Source organism: Propithecus coquereli, unplaced genomic scaffold (assembly GCF_000956105.1).
Source record: "Propithecus coquereli isolate 6110/MARCELLA unplaced genomic scaffold, Pcoq_1.0 Scaffold32, whole genome shotgun sequence".
NCBI lineage: Eukaryota > Metazoa > Chordata > Mammalia > Primates > Indriidae > Propithecus > Propithecus coquereli.
This window is the reverse complement of record NW_012148841.1, coordinates 5667560-5685492: the sequence shown is the minus strand read 5'-3', so window position 1 is coordinate 5685492 and position 17933 is coordinate 5667560. Positions and strand designations below refer to the sequence as shown.

General features: G+C 38.6%; 1 protein-coding gene across 2 annotated transcripts in view; it reads right to left on the bottom strand.

The window, feature by feature from the left end:
* LHFPL3 (lipoma HMGIC fusion partner-like 3) overlaps nt 1-17933 on the bottom strand; it is a 503530-nt gene that overhangs the window by 139470 nt on the left and 346127 nt on the right. For both annotated transcript variants that reach the window (XM_012650316.1, XM_012650317.1), the window contains exon 2: nt 9966-10202. In XM_012650316.1, the coding sequence (XP_012505770.1) occupies nt 9966-10202 (237 nt within the window). The remainder of the gene's footprint in view (nt 1-9965; nt 10203-17933) is intronic.

Sequence of the window (17933 nt, the reverse complement as noted above, 5' to 3'; positions counted from 1 at the left end):
GAATAAAAAGTGAAATTTGCAGGTTTTTTTGGGGGTCATATTTTGTGAAGCATTACCAGAAACAACACATATTTCTGCAAGCAGCTTCAACATTTATTTATCTCCGCAGTATTTCAGTTGGCACTGTGTTATTAGCCACCCTGCCAGATGTTAATAACAACTATGTGTCTCCCTTGCCAGGGCCAAGTGAAGTGACAGGTTACATTTTCATTGTGTTCTTTGACTTCACAATGGAATCACTGAACATATGGCAAGAATGTAAACATCTATTCTACCAAAAAAGTTTTATGTACATTAAAAATACAAATAGGAGTAGGGAAGCTGAGGCCTAAGGAGATTTATTGAGAATTAAAGTCAAGGACACTAACGTTTCACTTAGTACCTGCTCTTCTCTCAACAGGGCACATGAAAATCATTTACTATCTGTTCTTCTCTGGATAGGGCTCATGAAAAGAACCGCAGACTCCAGGGTGGATGAAAGAAGCTAGAGGAACTTGTTTTTGGGAAATAAAGTAGATCCAATGGGAAGAAAATAAATTTATATATACTTTTGGTATATTGATGAGGGAGATAAAAACTATAAGAGGTATATTTGTGGTCTAGAAGTCTAAATAATTATATAGATAAAAGGCTAGAAATAATAGATTTGTCCTGAAATGAAAGCAGTTCACTTTAAAGAGCAAGTTTCTATTACATGTTAAAATCAAAACAGCAAATTTAGAAAAAGAAAATTGATCACTAATTAACTTCACATACTGAGGTACCTACTGAAGCTATCCAGAGTGCATAGATCTGAAATTAGACCCAGTCTTATGAAAGAAAAAAGAATGGGCCACAGATCGGTAACTTAGAAATAAGAAATATAACCCACAAACTTTGTGCCTCACGAAGTTCAGTAATACTCATATTTTCAAGTCTCATGACCATACTGCTAAAAGGGGGCAGAGAAGGGGTGGAGGGTGAAGCTGGTAAGTTTTAACCTAACTGAAAGACTTCAGTTAAAGTTGTGTTGGCAAGTTGATTGTACTTTTACTGGTAGAACCAGATCTTGGACATCATGACTTTGTTCTATAAAGTTTCTACCCTATTCTTTTTTTTAAACCTCCCTCCCTCCCTCCTTCCCTCCTTCATTCCTTCTTTCATTCTGCCCTCCCTTCCTTTCTTCCTTCTTTTGATATTTACACAGAGATCCTTGACTCTGAAGTTCTTATCTCAGGGACTAAAAAGATCATTGAAATATCAAAATTATTTTGGCTATTGAAGTGGGGTGGATAACGATGGAGTGTGTGATAGCCATTGAAAGTCAGCATTGCCTTTGCCCTCAGATTCCTAAACTACTTCTGATTGGAAGTACACTAATTTGGGGAGGCTGAAAGGAAAATTCCAACTTTTAGGCTATCATTGGAGATTGGGTATCAGTCAAAGAAAGAGTTCCCTCTTTGAACACACCATAGTATATTAACGATCTCAACATGTATTTGTTTAAAGAACTAGAGTCGAGCTTCTGAATTCAGATGTTTTCCAAGTTATTAATACCTCTGGGTGTGGAGGGGAAATTGGAGGGCATAATCTCCAGTAACACATCCAGGAGTGGCTCCTGCAAAGTTCTCTTCCTCCCACTGGACCTTTGGATGTCTTCTCCCTCCACTTCATCCCCACCAGCGGTGGCATTCTTCCCTGCTTCTTGGGTGGGTAGTGGATAAGCACTGACAACATCGTTGTCTTCAGATGCTTAACAGGCCACAGGAAACCAGGCCACTTGGTGAATGCCATGCCATTTGGTAAATGTGTAACTTTAACCACTACAGGCACAATAGCTATTTCTAAATAAGTCAACTGTTTAAGGTAGGAGAAGGAGTTGCAATAGGTGGATATTACAAAGAGGCACATTTCAACTTAACCAAAACAAAAACTTTCTAAGTTGAGGCTGTGTAACAATGGGACAACCTTATCATGAGACACAAATTAGAATAGACTCATTTGTTCAATCAATAATTCACTTATTCAACACATAATTATTGAGTGCCTACTACATACACCAGGCATTTTTGTAGGCACTGGGGATACAGTAGTAAACAAGAGAGACAAAAATCTCTGTCCTGGTTTTTCCTGGAGAGACAATTTTAACATGAAACAGGCAAAATATATAGTGGGTTAGATGGAATATATGTGTGTGAAATTATAGACAGACTGGCCATGGAACACCTCACTGAGAAGGTGACATTTGGGTAAAACCTGAGAGAGGTGAGGGAATGAGCCATGTGGTTTTGGGAAAGAACATTTCAGGAAGAGGGAACAGAAAATGCAAACGCCCTGCAATGAGACTGTCCCTGGTGTGTCTGAGGGACAATGAGGAAGCCAGGGTGCCTGGAGCAGAGGGGACAAATAACTGAGAGAAGGCTGGAGGGGCAAAGCTGGAGGCAGATTTGCATGACCTTGTAGGCCATAGTAAAGGATCTTGGTTTTTACTATGCACAAGATCATCTGAAGTCACTGAAGGGTGTTGAGATGAAGAATGACATGATCTGACTTACCTTTCAACAGGATCACATTGGCTGCTCTAAGATTAGCCTGAAAGGGTGCAAGGGTGGAACCAGTGAAACCACACAAGGGTCTCCTGCCATGATGCCAGGGAAGGAAGATGGTGGCCTGGACCAGGAGGGCAGCAGTAACTGAGGTGAGAAGGTGGAAGATTCTGGATATATTTTGAAGGTAGAGCTGACAAGATTTTTGTATGGGTTAGATGTGAGTTGCGAGAGGAATAGGGGAGCCTGGAATGATTGAAGTTTTGTTCTGAATACTTGGAAGGATAAAGTTGTCATTAACTGAGATGGGGGACGCTGGGGGAGGAGGAGGTTTTGTGGGAAATATCAGGAGTTCAGTTTTGGAAATGTTAAGTTTGAGATGCTAATTAGATATTCAAAAAGGGCATAGAGTGGCCGGGTGCGGTGGCTCACGCCTGTAATCCTAGCACTGTGGGAGGCCAAGGTGGGCGGATTGTTTGAGCTCAGGAGTTTGAAACCAGCCTGAGCAAGAGCGAGACCCTGTCTCTACTAAAAATAGAAAGAAATTAATCAGACAACTAAAAATATATAGAAAAAATTAGCCGGGCATGGTGGCGCATGCCTGTAGTCCCAGCTACTCGGGAGGCTGAGGCAGGAGGATCGCTTGAGCCCAGGAGTTTGAGGTTGCTGTGAGCTAGGATGATGCCACGGCACTCTAGCCCAGGCAACACAGTGAGACTTTGTCTCAAAAAAAAAAAAAAAAAAAAAAGGGCATAGAGTAAGCAGTTGGGTCTATGAGACCAGAGTTCACTGGAGAGGTGGGAGGGGGGTTAAACTTGAGATTTGTCAGGATAGAGATGTTATTTACAGTTATGACACCAGATGAGATGACCTAGGAGGTGCGTGTAGCCAGAAAGGACACTCCAGTTAAAGAGTAGAGAGATGAGATGGGGAGGAATCAGTAAAGGAGATGGCGCAGGAAGAGCCCTGGAGAGGCAGAGGGAAAATTAGGGAAGATACAAGAAGCCAACAGAAGAGTTTCAAGATGGGGCCAATATTCAAACCGTGAAAATACTGATTGGTCAATATAATAATTGACAACTGACCATGAAATTTAGCAATTAGGAGGTTGGGGTGACCTTGACAAGACAGTGTGTGAAATGCTGGGATGAAAACCTGAATGGAACGAGTTCATGACCGAGTGGGAGGAGAAGAATTAGAAGCAGCAAGAATATAAGATAACTCTGAGGACCTCGAAGATCTGCTCCAACTCTCAGATTAATTTGAGCTCTTCTGAAAAGTGCCAGGATATATACAGTTTTTTAGAGGCACATTCTGAGATGTTTTGACGACCACAGAGACTTTGTTCAATACAAATCCTATTGGAAAACAGACAATTCACTATGGCCTTGTCAAAGTTTTAATTCAAAGCACTTGAAGATACTTTTTTCCTCAGCTTTCTGATCTTACTTCACTTGGTCTTACACAGCCAAGTAAGAGCATGGGTTTCAAAGGCCAGTCCCCATCCTCAAGTCTATTAAACTCATGATTAAATAACATTATCTAAAAGTAACCAAATGAAAATAAGACAAAGCTCTTTACTTGTACAGGGCTGACTGGTCAAGTTGAGAGTCCTAGAATCAGCATCTGTTAAGAATTGATTACATGATGTTGTATAAAAGAAATTGAAATTCTGAGTAAAATGATTCATGTTTGAGTTTCAGATCCATTCCTTTCCAGCTGTGAAAATACAGACAAAATATTTAACTTTTCTGCACCTTAGTTTCTGATGTGTAAAACTAGGATGATGACAAATATCTCACAGGATTATTGCAAAGATCAAATAAATAAAATATTATATGGGAAAATGCTTAGTAATAAAGAAAGACTATTTAGATATTATTGATTATAAATTGCTTTTATATACATGCTTTTGTTGGACTCTTCCAACCCTATGGAGGAGGCAGGGCTGGGTATTATTTTTCCCTTTTTTTTTTTTCTGTTGAAGACAGGGTCTCATTCTGTTGCCTAGGCTACAGTGCAATGGCTGATCACAGTTCACTGCAACCTCAAACTCCCAGGTTTAAGCAATCCTCCTACCTCAGCCTCCTCAATAGCTGAGACTACAAGTGTATACCACCACGCTGGCTAATTTTTCTATTTTATGCAGAGATGAGATTTCACTATGTTGCCCAGGCTAGCCTTGAAATCTTGGCCTCAAACAGTCCTCCTGCCTTGGCCTCCCAAAGTGCTGGGATTATAGGCATGAGCCACTGTGCCTGACCGACCTATTTTTGCCATTTTAAAGAAGGTGAAGCTGAGGCTCTGAGATGTTTAGGGCTTGTCCAAAGTCACATGACCAATAACTGCCAGAGTTGAGACCAGAAACAAAGTTTTCTGTGTTCTGGGGCTCTGTCCACTGTCATGGTGCCCACATGGACACCACATGGTATCAGAATCTAATGAGGCAAGGAGGCCCCCCTGCCATGGGCCAGCATTCCTAACTTCCACCCATTCCATCCTTGGTGGTATGAACATAGAAACTCTGACAGTGCGCATCATTGGGCAGGCACACATCCGAGGCAGAAAGCATCTGAGGAGTCCTAGAGCCCTTCTCTTTAACCTTCATCTTTCCCTTCTAGTTGCCCCTGTGTACTAACAGGGACCCTAAAAGAATATTTAATGTGTTTACTACTTTGAGGGCTCTTACTGCCCTCAGGTCTTCTTTTTAAAGGACACCTCTGAAGATATTCCTGGAATTGGAGTATTGTAGAGCTGGGAACCTCGGATGCCATTTGGATAAGCCCTGTATATTACGGACCAGGAAGCTTAATTCTGGAACTATTAAGATATCAGTCCAGGGCTCCTCAGCTGGTATCAGGGACATTGGATTCAAGGCAGCTTGAATCCAAGTGCACATTCTTCCCGCTATACCACATTGCCACTCACAATGTGGTCACACTATGGTGTGATATCTAAAATCAAAATTTTGAAGGATTTCTCAATTAGTTATTTAAGTAAAATGAATTTATTTTAACTCCCACTACTATAGCATTAAAAAGGACTTCAACCACTTAATAAATAAATGGTAGCTGGAGTCACTGCTTGATGGATAATCACATTTTCTCATTTGCAGTTTTAAGTGCTAGAAGACAAAGTGACTTTAAAACTGGTTTTGAGAGGACCCAATTATCTGATAAGCACTTCCAAAGACCATACACACAAATGCAGAAACAGACCTCTTTATGAATGGTGTCTGACAAAGAAAGAGATATTTGTGGCATAGGAGCTCTGGAAAATGTAATTATTTATCCTTTGACAATTAATGAAAGAAATTGAAAATGAAGCTTTCATTTCAAATTCTTTTTATCTGGATGAAACTTTAATTTTACATAATTAAATTGACTTCCCAGTTCAGCGTGTTAAAATATGCAATTAAGCAGCATATCAAGGTTAAATGCCTACTGTTGTTGGCTCATTTAGAAATCATGCTGTTGAACTCCCAAACAATACCTGCCCAGCCACTATTATCCCCGCAGCCAGGGATGGTGCACAGCCCGCAGGGCTGGACCCCCAAAGTCAGAGCAGGCAGTTGAATTTTCTTTGCATGTGCCAACTCCTGGGTAAAGTTAGTTGACTGTTTAATGAGGTCTCACTTCTCTTTGTTTTTCAGTGGAGTTTCGTTTTTTGGCATGAAAAAACATTCTGGCACTTTTGACGGAGTGCCATAGATGATTAACTTTATCTCTTATAGAAGTTTCCTCGAAGACAACACTTGCATCTTCAAAGTTGTTGTCTTTTGTTTGTTCAAAGTATGTTAAAATTCCTTTACTTTAATTTTCCCTTTTTGCACTTTATGATAAATTTCAGAGGAGCCCTCTTTCAAATGTTATTTGCACTCTCAGAAAGGAGAGACTTAAGAAATGTTGTGGGAGGCCTTGGAGGGGGACCCGAAATGAGGATTGGGGTGAGTTCACTGGAAAGGTATCGTAGGAAGCAGCAGTCTGAAGAGGTGGAGACTTTTATCTTTGTACCACCCCCTTGTTTTCTCTTTGAATAGCACCTTTGTGATGATTAATTTATGTGCTCAGTAGCATCTTACATTCCCTTTCATCTGAAGACTCTGTGAGTGGAGCATGGTTCAACAATTAGAACTGAGTTTTTTCCCTTTTTCTGATATATTTTAGAATTCATGTAACAGTGATCTTTGTTTTATCCATTAGGGTGGTTGTTGGAAGTACTCATGTATCTAAGCAATATCCTTACTATAATGACACACAGAAAACATGAATCTAAATGGCAGCTTTTCCAGATAAACAGGGAAGTGTGTTGCTGGATTAATTACAATAGCCACAAAAAGAACAAATGATCATGACATGAAACTGACCACTCAGGAACAACTTCTTTGAATTAGGAACATATGCTACAACTGCAGGCTAATTCTCTTCATAACGCTCCTGCTATTTATTATAAGGTGTAGGATGATATAATTGGCAGACCATAAAACTGAAAGAAGATTGTAAAAGACACTGCAGTGTGTAGAGTGGCATAATCTATATCAGAAGGTATTAATGCTTTACTCTTTAGAGCCAAGGTTTGAGGTATGGCATTGCCTTCTTCCATGACACCAGAAGGCTCCACGGGGTTAATAAATTCTTCCAAAATTCTGAGCTAGCACTAGATTTCCCTGTCTCACTGTATCACCCTAGACCCTAGCAGCCCTTGGCTACTATAGGACATCTCAGTAGTTTTATCAGAAAAAAATTAATAGTGAAAAAGAATGTTTTAATAAGAGAAAAGTTATATTAATGCATCCATGCAAATTGTAAAAGCACTCATTTATATATAATCAATTTCAAAATTATAAATTATTCTTATTTTTTGTTAAGCCCAATTTCTCTTCCCTTAGGACCTATAGAAGATAACATCAATGACCTTCAGTTTTGGTTACTGCAATGTACCTGAGAGCCATTAAACTGCTGTTCAGTGAAATCGTGTTTATACACACAACATAAAAAATCACTGATTCGTCTTTCCTCAAACAATCTGACTTTGGAAGTGTCAACACTGAACGAGTGTTTATATAATACCAAACAGTAAAGGCTACTTTGTATGGCAACCGTCAATCTTGTACCACTTCTCAGAAACATGCAGGTTGATTAAGTTTTAAACAAGGCATAGAAATGCTGGTCTGATTTTACATAGACTCTATTGTATGAGCGTTTGATATGCTGCATAGTAGAGCTGTTTACATCTGCTCAGAGTCTCAGATTAAGGAATTTCAGTTGAGAAATAAAAATGTGGCACGGTTGCGACGTTTCATCAAATGTGGCTCTCTGCTGTTTTATTGGATCTATCTGGTTTGATACAGATGAACTGCTACTGATTTTGGTACCTCAGAGCAACATGGAAGAAACTATGGTCACACATGCAAATGGAGAAGATGATGAATGCAGCAAAATCATACAACGATAATCCCTAAACCTTATACTGGCCTCTCAACCTTCTTTCTTATTAAACATTTTACCAAGGTGTTGCTAATATATTGCTGAGTGGACATGATGCTTTCTTTAATGAAGACCTCGACAGAAAGGATCAGACATCAACATTTAACTAAATCAACCAGAAGAAGAGACTCATTTCGTAAACTGTTGAGCATTATCCTATAAACCTGGCTGTTCCCTTCTGAAGCGTGAATTTAGGTGAATTGTCACCTTTACATGTGAGTATGAGTTAGAATTCTCAATCACCAAGTTATTATTCTGCTTTTCTTATCTCTTGCCTTTTTCTGAAATTTTTTCTGTTTTGTGGTGAAAGGATGTCTGGAAAGTTGAAGGTTCTGAATATATTTTGAATTGTACAGGGAAAAAAATAGCATTCTGGTCCATTATTAGGTGTTGGTGGAAATCAAGCATTTGCAGAACAAAGTGGTCTGGTCTTAAATTCAACCTTTTGGGAAAGGTAACTTGTTCTACTATTTAGTTATTCTTATTTGAAGTGAAATTAACTGGACAGAGACCTGTGTACATCTAATAAGCCCAAAGGCAACAGAAAAGGGCACCTAATTAATGAGTGCAAGTGTGAAAGCACTAAATCTGTAACATAAATAAAAGTGTAATTATCTTCAAATCATCCTTTTAATCTAAAAAGGGTAACTCTGGGAGGGAGGCAGTTTTGTTTTTAGGAAGTTTCAGCATCACTCCCATATGAACGTTTATTTTTGTGTTTAGAATACTTTTGATAGAACTAACTAAACTAATTTGTATTCTGTCTATAAATCAAGGAGATAAAGTGTTCATGGATGACTGCTGCTCTCCTGGGCTACTCAGTTTTGTGTCTTTACAGTTGATAGTTTATCTGCATAAACAGTGTGGGCTAAATACAAAGTTTGCTATGCTGTTATGACATGTGACATTCATGTAAACACTAATGTGTGCTTATATTACCTGTTGAACCAGTGAATGTTTTTTGAAATTAGCACCTACTTTAAATAATAAGCTAAATCTCATAATTCAAGGATGGATTTAGCTCCCCATTAGGAATAAAAGCTAGAAGAAGGAGCCACTCAGGGGAAGGTACTGATGTAAGCCCAAAGAATTAAAGATAACATAAAGATAAAACAGTTAAATAAATCTAAGGCTATAACAAAACAGAGCCATTACAATTCTATACCCCCAAATTGGTTTAGAAATCTGGAAAAAAAATTAAAAGATTCATCTTCGGTAACGACTTGTGACCTCTTATTCGCCCACTGTAATGTATGCACATATCATTCACTAGTCAATGTCCTATTTTCTATCCTAGTTTCTTTGTGTTTCAGAGGCAATTTCCCTTTGAAAAGAAATCTGAGGACTTTTGATTACCCAGATGACACATTTAAAATTCAGCTAATGAAATAACTGATGAAATTTCTAACTGTAACAGTTTGGGCCAGTGTTACTATCTCTTTCAGTTGAGTCTGAATTCAAATAAAAGCATTGTGAGTAGTTTAATAACGATGTTTATAGATGATTTCAGATTCTCCGGACATTTATTTCAACCTAAAAAGTAGCTGAATACATGGAGAAGGAAGCATTCTCCCTTCATCCAAATAGACCGCCCCCCTACCAAAGTTACATCACAGACATTACGTTTCTGATGGCAAACCTGAAATCAGAGGAGTAAGGAAGAAACTGGAAAAAATGCATTAAAATAATAATAGTGGACTCAGGGAGCCTCAGAAAGGTAAGAAAGCCCCCAAGACAGCAGACAGGTCACTGCCTCAGAAAGGTAAGTAAGTATAATACTATAATTGTGTAAACTGCTTGAGTTGAGTCTGGGAGAAAGTCTGTAAACCAGACAGTATTAAAAGATGCCGCCAATGAGAGCGATAGGGAAGCACTAGAACTCCATGGGAAAGAAAGAAGGGTATGATTTTTGTGCTTGAGGCATCCAGGTAAGGATTCCCTAAAGCCATCTTACCTTTGTTTTCTGCCTTCAGTTCCTCTGCCATCAAGCTGTCTTGTCGGTTTCCAAGCACAAATGCTAGAAACGAGAGGATCAGGGCATCCAAAATCCCAATAATAGCCAAGATGTACGCCCAGCGGACTGAACAAGCTCCAAGAGTGTACTTGTCTGTCTTTTCTCCACACATCCGTTTTACCTCATCTGAATCCCAGCCATCAGGGAAAATCATACAGCCAAGCACAAGGCAGGCAGCTTGGAGAGAGAAAGAGGAAAACAAAAGAAAAAAAGAGAAGTTAACACATTGTATTTTAGCAAATGTTTCTATTGTTTGCCAAATCACTGTTTCAAATTCTTCTCGATTTAAAGAGGAGCAAATCTCACCACTGTCCCACTCTGAGTGTGTGTGTGTGTGTGTGGTTTTCCTTGTTAACTTAAAAGTCCCAGCACTCTGCAGTGAAAGGAAGTCTGGAAATGCACTTTACAGTGAGCCCAAGCATCCCAAGAAAGGTTAAGTAGGTTCATCTCTAAGAAAATATTAAGAAATTGAACTTTTGTGCATGCTTGTAGGAAGGCATCCTTCGCAAATAGGCCATAAAGAACCACAGTCTGTGGAATAACAATTCAAGGCTGGCTTTGAAGAGCTATGACAGCAGCCAGAAAAGGTATTAGAATAACATGGAAAACACTAGAGTGTATATTGACTTTGAATCCCTGTAAAAAATAATTTTACATTGCAATATCCCCTTTTCCCCCACACATACAGACAAAGAAAAGTTTCCTCCTCTTCTTTTTTGCTGGGTGCAGATGTGGGGAAAGGGGAATGTGAATTAGTACAGCCATTATGGAAAACAGTATGGTATTAAATCAAAATATTAACAACAACCTAAACATCTGTACCCCCATAATATGCTGAAATAAAAAAAAAAAGAAAAAAAATATTAACAACAGAACTACTGTATGATCCAGTAATCCCACTGCTGGGTATACATCCAAAGGAAATGAAATCAATATGTCAAAGAGATATTGGTGTTCCCATTTTTATTACAGCACTGTTCAAAATAACCAAGAATTGGAATCAAATCTAATGTCCATTGACAGATGAATGGATAGAAAATGTGATGTTATAAAGAAATATTGTTCAGCCATTAAAAAGAATGAAATCCTGTCATTTGTAGCAACATGGACAAACCTGTAGGACATGATGTCAAGTGAGCTAAGCCAGGCACAGAAAGACAAAACCACACGATCTCACTCATGGGTGGAATCTAAAGGAGATGATCTCATAGAAGTAAAGAGCAGAAGAGTGGTTACCAGAGGCAGGCGAGGGAGTGGGGAAGGACAGGCAGAGATTGGTCAATGGGTACAAAGTTACAGTTTAATAAGAGGAATAAGTTCTGGAGTTCTATTGCACAGCAGGGTGACTCTGATTAACAATACTGTATTGCACATTTAAAAATAGCTAGAAGAGAGGATTTTGAATGCTCTCACCACAAGAAATGATGAACGTACAAGGTGATGAACACGCTAAATACCTCAATTTAATTTTTTCACAGTGTATATATATTGAAGCATCGCATTGTACCCCATAAATATGTACAATTATTATGTGTCAATAAAAAAGAGAGAAAAGTTTCTTGAAGCTATACTTATCATACACAATGAATGCTAATATTTTCCATTCTGTTCTCCATTTGATTTCATTTTTAAAAAGGCTAAAAAACACCGCAATACAGTGTGGTACCACAGAGCTTTTATGGAAATTAAGAACATTATATTCACATGGGAATTATACAAATACTTTTTATAAGACTATGTTACTTTGAAAGTTTAAAAAGATAAGTAGCTACTGTTGTCACATTTTATATTTAATGGAATTATTGAGGGGAAAATGATCATGTTTTTAGCTTATATAGAGCTTTTTGAACAGGTGGGTTCACTTGTTCATTTACTCATTCATTCAACAACTGCTTATTGAGTATCTCCTATGAGTATTTCCTGTTCTTGATGCTAGGCATACAGTGATCAAGAAAAGAGACATGGTTTATGTTATCATGGAGCTTATGTTTTGCCAAGAAAAGAGGCAGAAAAATGAGTAAGCATGTAAATAAAATAGTTGTAAGTTTTGATAAGCACTAAATAGAAAAGAAACTAAGGGCTCAGAGAATAAAGAGCAGAACTTCTTTAGAAAAGGTGGCCAGGTAAGGCCTCCTGAGGGGGTGACACTTAAGCTAAGGCCCAAAACAGACAAAAAACTAGACATGTGAAATTACGGGGAAAGCTGTTCCAGGGAACAGCACATGCAAAGGTCCTGGGGTTGGGAAGAGGCTTGCCGTGTTTGAAGAGCTATAAAGAGAACAGTTACTGGGTTGGAGACAGTGATCACATTGAGGTTGTGAGGTGGGCAAGGGCTATGCATCCTGGCAGGTTATTGTTTCCAGGGTACGCAACTTAGGAAGATTATTACGCCCCAACCAAATTAGAGTTCTGTGACTATTGGGGCCAAACAATTCCCGAAGATGGCAACGGGAGTTGCCATATAACTCTTGCCTCACCATCGCCATGTTCTGTCTGAACAAGACAGAAATGGACACCTGCCTTCTTTTTCAGCAGGTACACGGCTCTACAGGGCAGGTCTGAAGGAGAGAGACCAAGAGGGGTGACACGTAGAAAGATTGCCTGGGAGAACTCTGCTTTAGTGTCCTGTGTTATTTTATAGAATGATAGTTCAGAACTTTAGCTCATACTTGATTCCTCTCTTTTCTTTGCCCCACATCCCAAGTGTTGCCATGCTTCTTTTATCTACCTGTGCCGTGTCTCCGCATAGATAGGTGTTATTGACACTTCCCTCCTTTAGGCCTTCGTTATCTCTCGAACAGAGCCCTGACTTCCCTCTGCCTTCAGTCTGCCCTCACCCTAATCCAGATTACACATTACTGCTTAGACCATGACACTCAAAAAGTTTTGCTGGTTCCCTACTGGGTGTTGAAGAACAGGCAGGCACCTTAGTCGCTTATTCAAAAGCTCCAGAATCCAGTCCCTACTGACTTTTCCAGTTTCCCTCCCTTTTATACTCTCTACTTTACTTGGGTCGAATCTCACATGACTCCAAGTTTCCGGATCTCTCTGTTTTGTCTTCTGCCTTGAGTATTTGCCACGATTGTCCATAAATGTTCCACTGTTATGTATCTTTTAACACTCGGGTCATAGGCAACATCCACCACGAAGCAAGCTGTCTCAAATTCTTCTGCACCTAGAATAGTCCCTGTCTCTGAACTTTCATAGCTGTTGACTATACCTAGCTTAGGGACCTCGTTGCTTTTTACACTGTTATTATTATTTACTTAAAAGTATTACCTCAATTAGCAAACTATAAGCTTTCTGAGGAAAGAGTCTTTGGTCAGCCATCGTATTCATAGCATCTAAAACAGTGCCTTGTACATAGCAGGCACTAACATATATTTGAATGGGAAAATGAATGATTTAATGGATTATAATACCTACACAATGTAGTCTAAAATAGAGCCCATGGAGGTCAATATCACAATCACCTGAGATCACAAATCTAATTAAAGATGGGATCATATTTAGGTGACATGTAACAAAGATAATTTTGTTAGACTAGGCAACAAATTACAAGTATTTGGGAGGGTAATTTTTAAAAAGTGAAGTTGGTAATTCAAAAATATTTTCAAATTCCCATTCCCTCTGTATTTCCAAGCAGTTAGTACCCAACATGCTTTCTAAGGCATTGTCCAGTGCTAACAATCTGTGTATTTTAAAAACACGTGTGAAATAAAAAATAAAAACAAAACAAAAACAACAACAAAAATGTGGTTTCCAATGAGCAAAATTCATCTTATTTAGGAGGATGTGGAAGATCTTTGAATTGAAACTATAGGTCAAAAAAACACCTCTAAGAATTACTTGGAATATTTAAAAAAATATTCTAAATGCTTTTTTACATATTAAATAATTTTTATGTGTGAGAAAATTAGTTTCTTATAAAGAAAAAAGAAAATCAAAATTCTTTCTTTTACAAATGGGAATTACCTGAATAACTTACATTACAGCTTCAGCCAGGCAACACGAGCTCAGGCAGGTTATTGGATATTATAGGACAATGTCACTGGAACAGGATGTTTGTGGAACGGGGATGTCAACAAAACATCTGTTCTCAATGTCTTTCTGTCTTGAGGGTAGACTGATTATCTTAAAAGTTTTCATTTATGGAAACTCTGAGTTATAAAATGGGGCAAAACGAGTAGAGGCAGAATTAACACTCTGAAATTAAAACCGCAGGAGAATATGAATGGCAATCCATTGTTCCCTATTTTCAAAGGATATGACTTTCTAATCGAATTTTAAGTGACGAATATGAGAAGACAGATGAAATAATCTACAGCAGCACTTTATGCAATGGATATTTTGCTGGAAGTTACAAAAACAGAATTCTTGAAATATAATTCTTATTTTCAACAATCCAAAGGAGTTGGCTATTTAGAGAAATCTTAAAACCTGGCTAACAAGGTCAGAGTTTTGGGCTCTTGGAGAAAAATGTTCAGGCCCACCTAGCAAGGACCTCAAGTTTCGTTCAGGCTACGGGGCACTGTAGTAAGTTCTTCTTGTCTGCTTTTCTTTAAAGCAAAATATTTAATCTCTTTCTAATTTATCTGTTCTGAAAGTGTAAATGGTATGCGGTAGGAGTAAAAAAAAAAAAAACCCCACAATTGTATTTAAAAGCTTTTAAAACTGTAGATGGCCACTGCATAACCAAAGTTTTATTTTCTGACAATGTATTACATCAAAATATACATTTTCTTCTCTTCCTATCCAAAATCCTCCTACCTGGCTGTTTTATTCTGTTTCTGAAAGAGGAAGGCCCTGAAAAGTTTAGTATATTTAATTTAAGCTATTAAAATAGTTTAGGCTCTGTTGGGTTCTTTGGAAAGGTATGACTATTAGGTTCTACATTAATGCTTGAGTGCTGTAATAAATTCTGTTTTCTGGCATTCTATTAACCAGAATCGTATCAACCTGCATGATTTGTACAGCCACTGGAAACTAACAGCTGTTCTCAATCCTGACTCAGAAGTCCCTGAAAGATCCCAGGCTAATGTCTCAGTCAATGAAAGATTAAGGCACATTCCTCTTGGCTTTATAATTAATTATTTCTAATTCTTTACTAATTGATCGTCCTTTAAGATATAGCACCACCCCTACAGTAAACACTAGAGTACACAAGGCACCAGAACATTTAATTAATTTGGACATTCTATTTCCTGACCACGAGGGATAGTGGAGCATTAGTTCCAATTGGGCTATTATCCAAAAATGGGTTTCTTATTAGGATATCACCTAGGAAATTACTAACTCCCTCACAGCTATATATTCCTTCATTTTGGCAGCAGGTTTTCTGGAAGTATATCAGAGAACATCCCTGAAAGCTAAAGGGAAATGAGAGCTCACAAGCTGCAGGTGAGCAGAGAAGAATGTTGAAAAGAAACCCGTGGACTTACTGAATGCTACCATGATACCATGACATCTTCTAATACAGAATACATAACAAAGGTGTCCTTGTGAGGACATCATCATTGATTTCAATTTAAAGCAAGTTTCAAATGGCTAAGAAATGTTCGCGTGCTAAAAGGAATCTCTGGGCAGAGGTTACTGACATGCACGATGGGTTCTTCTGAAATAGTGTTTCCCCAGAACGACTAATTGCTCTGGCATTTTTCTTGCTAAAGAGCTGAATGTAACCTCTGTGGAGGAAACATCCTTAGAAAAATCCACAAACCTTTGTAATTGGGTCTTTTGCCAAAAGAAAATGAAGCAAGATGAAAAAAGCAATGAGGGGTTTACAACTTCGGTTACTTGGGCCTGCTGACGCTGCTGGTCTAACTCTCCCAGTCAGGGCTTTTAACGTTGTGAACCTGAGAACTGCTTATTTTTTGAACAGGAAGAGAAAGTTTAAATTCATTCTTTAAAAAGTCTATGCACTGTTGCACAAAAAACATGACAAATTGCCTCATGTTGCTGAGGCACTCAAGGGGAACTTGGTGGGGGGGAAAAAAAGGCACCTGCATTCACTTAACTCTATTAATTATTCAGGTATACAGAAGCTGAAGCAATTGACGCCAGCAGAGTCTGCCAGGCTATGGAGGGGGAGCTTTCACACAAGGATTGTCACTCTAAACACCTGGTAAAAAAGATAGAAGGCTCATTCCTATAGCTGCTTCATCATCAATGGCTGACAAACTTGAGCTATAATATTTATACCTCTAGAAAAGGTATAATATTTACATCTCAGTGTACTTCTGAAATGAAGTTACTAGACAATCCAGGACATGAAATACTGTGGTTTAGAGGGTGGCGGAGAAAACACATTATGTCCTCGTAAATATCGGCCTTAAACTCTATTAATATAATTTTATGGGCAGTTTGACTGGTGGCCATAACATAAAAGATATATCATCCCTTAGAAAGGAGAGGCAGAAGAGAAAATATAAACCAACACAGGGGCTCTTAGAAGAGTTAGAAAGTTGTGCCTGATGATGAGAAAAGTCTATCTACTCTGCAAAAATACTCAGTCTTAATTTGCCTGAATAAAGGGTTCCACATGTTCGTCGACACATTGTGCTGAACCAGCTGTGAAACCTTGGTCCACAGCTGCAAGCAGATGATCAGGAATCCACCCACACCTGCATGTATGAGCTGCAGAGTTAGTGGAGAACTATCTCTTGTAGATTATGATACCAGACAAGAGGAATATAATTATGTAACATCACTTGCTAACTGAAATTTTGAGGGTTAATAGCCAAACATAATAAAAATCAGAATTCAGAACTTAAAAAATTAAATGTAGTTCTGATCTAGAGCACCACTAGATGGCTTTTGATATATATCATGGGTCTAATCGTGTTCCTTAAAATCCTGATAATGGTACAGTTAATAATAATGCTCGTCATAATAACAGCGAGTATGTATTAAACGCTGGCCATGTGCGGGGCACACTTTTCATGCATCATCTCATTTAATTCTCCAGGAAAGCTAAGAGAAACATGAGAACACTTCTTCCTGACTCCTTCAATTTCCACAAAGAGAGCTATTTTCCCCTTAAATACTCTTGGCCCTTTCCCACTCCTTGGAGGTGGAGTGAGTTGCCTGATGAATGTCTGGCGGAGAGGAACGGGGCAGACCTGCCCAACCCTTTCTTTTCCCCACCTTAGGAGCCGTCTGCCCCCACAAAGCATGTGTCCTGCTCCTCTGTGCCACACGTTTCACAGAGGGCAGGCTTGATTTTCCAGTGCTGTCTAAGACTGGGAAGGTAAGCGTGCCTAGTTCTGGGGGTGCAGATTAGGAAGTCCTTTTGGCTGATAGCGCCAGAGCCATGCTCTTCAACCTCCCTTTCTTGTAATTAAAGGGGCTACTTTGGTCCCCATCAGCTAGCTCTTCACTCTCTCTCAGTTGGTTCAGAGCTTGGGAGGGGGAATAGAGAGTTGCCATCCGTTGTTTCTCTGCCAACCCTGACATCATTATTTTTACACATGAAGAAACTGAGGCACTGAAATTTCAAATAGCTTGCTCAAGGTCGCACAGAACTCACAAATGGCAGAACCAGGACTTGAACCCAAGAATCAATGCTTTTCATACCATCTGTGCTATTATCCTCTACTTATGAACAATAACGATGTGTACGAAATCACTTTAGAATATTGGTTTTAGTACTAAGAACATTTATAAAATCTTGACAGTGCTTAACATGTTATTTATAATTAAACATTTATTCTTTGAGTATAAGAACTGAAATGATACTTAAAAACTGTTAGTTTTTATGTGCATAAATATTTCTTTTGTTTACACTAGTATTTCACCCATCAGAATTTCATCTTACATGTAGTGCCAAGAACACGAGATTAATTATAAATTCTAAATGTGAGGAGTGGGAATTCGTGAGCTTTTATCATATAAATATTTATATAAACA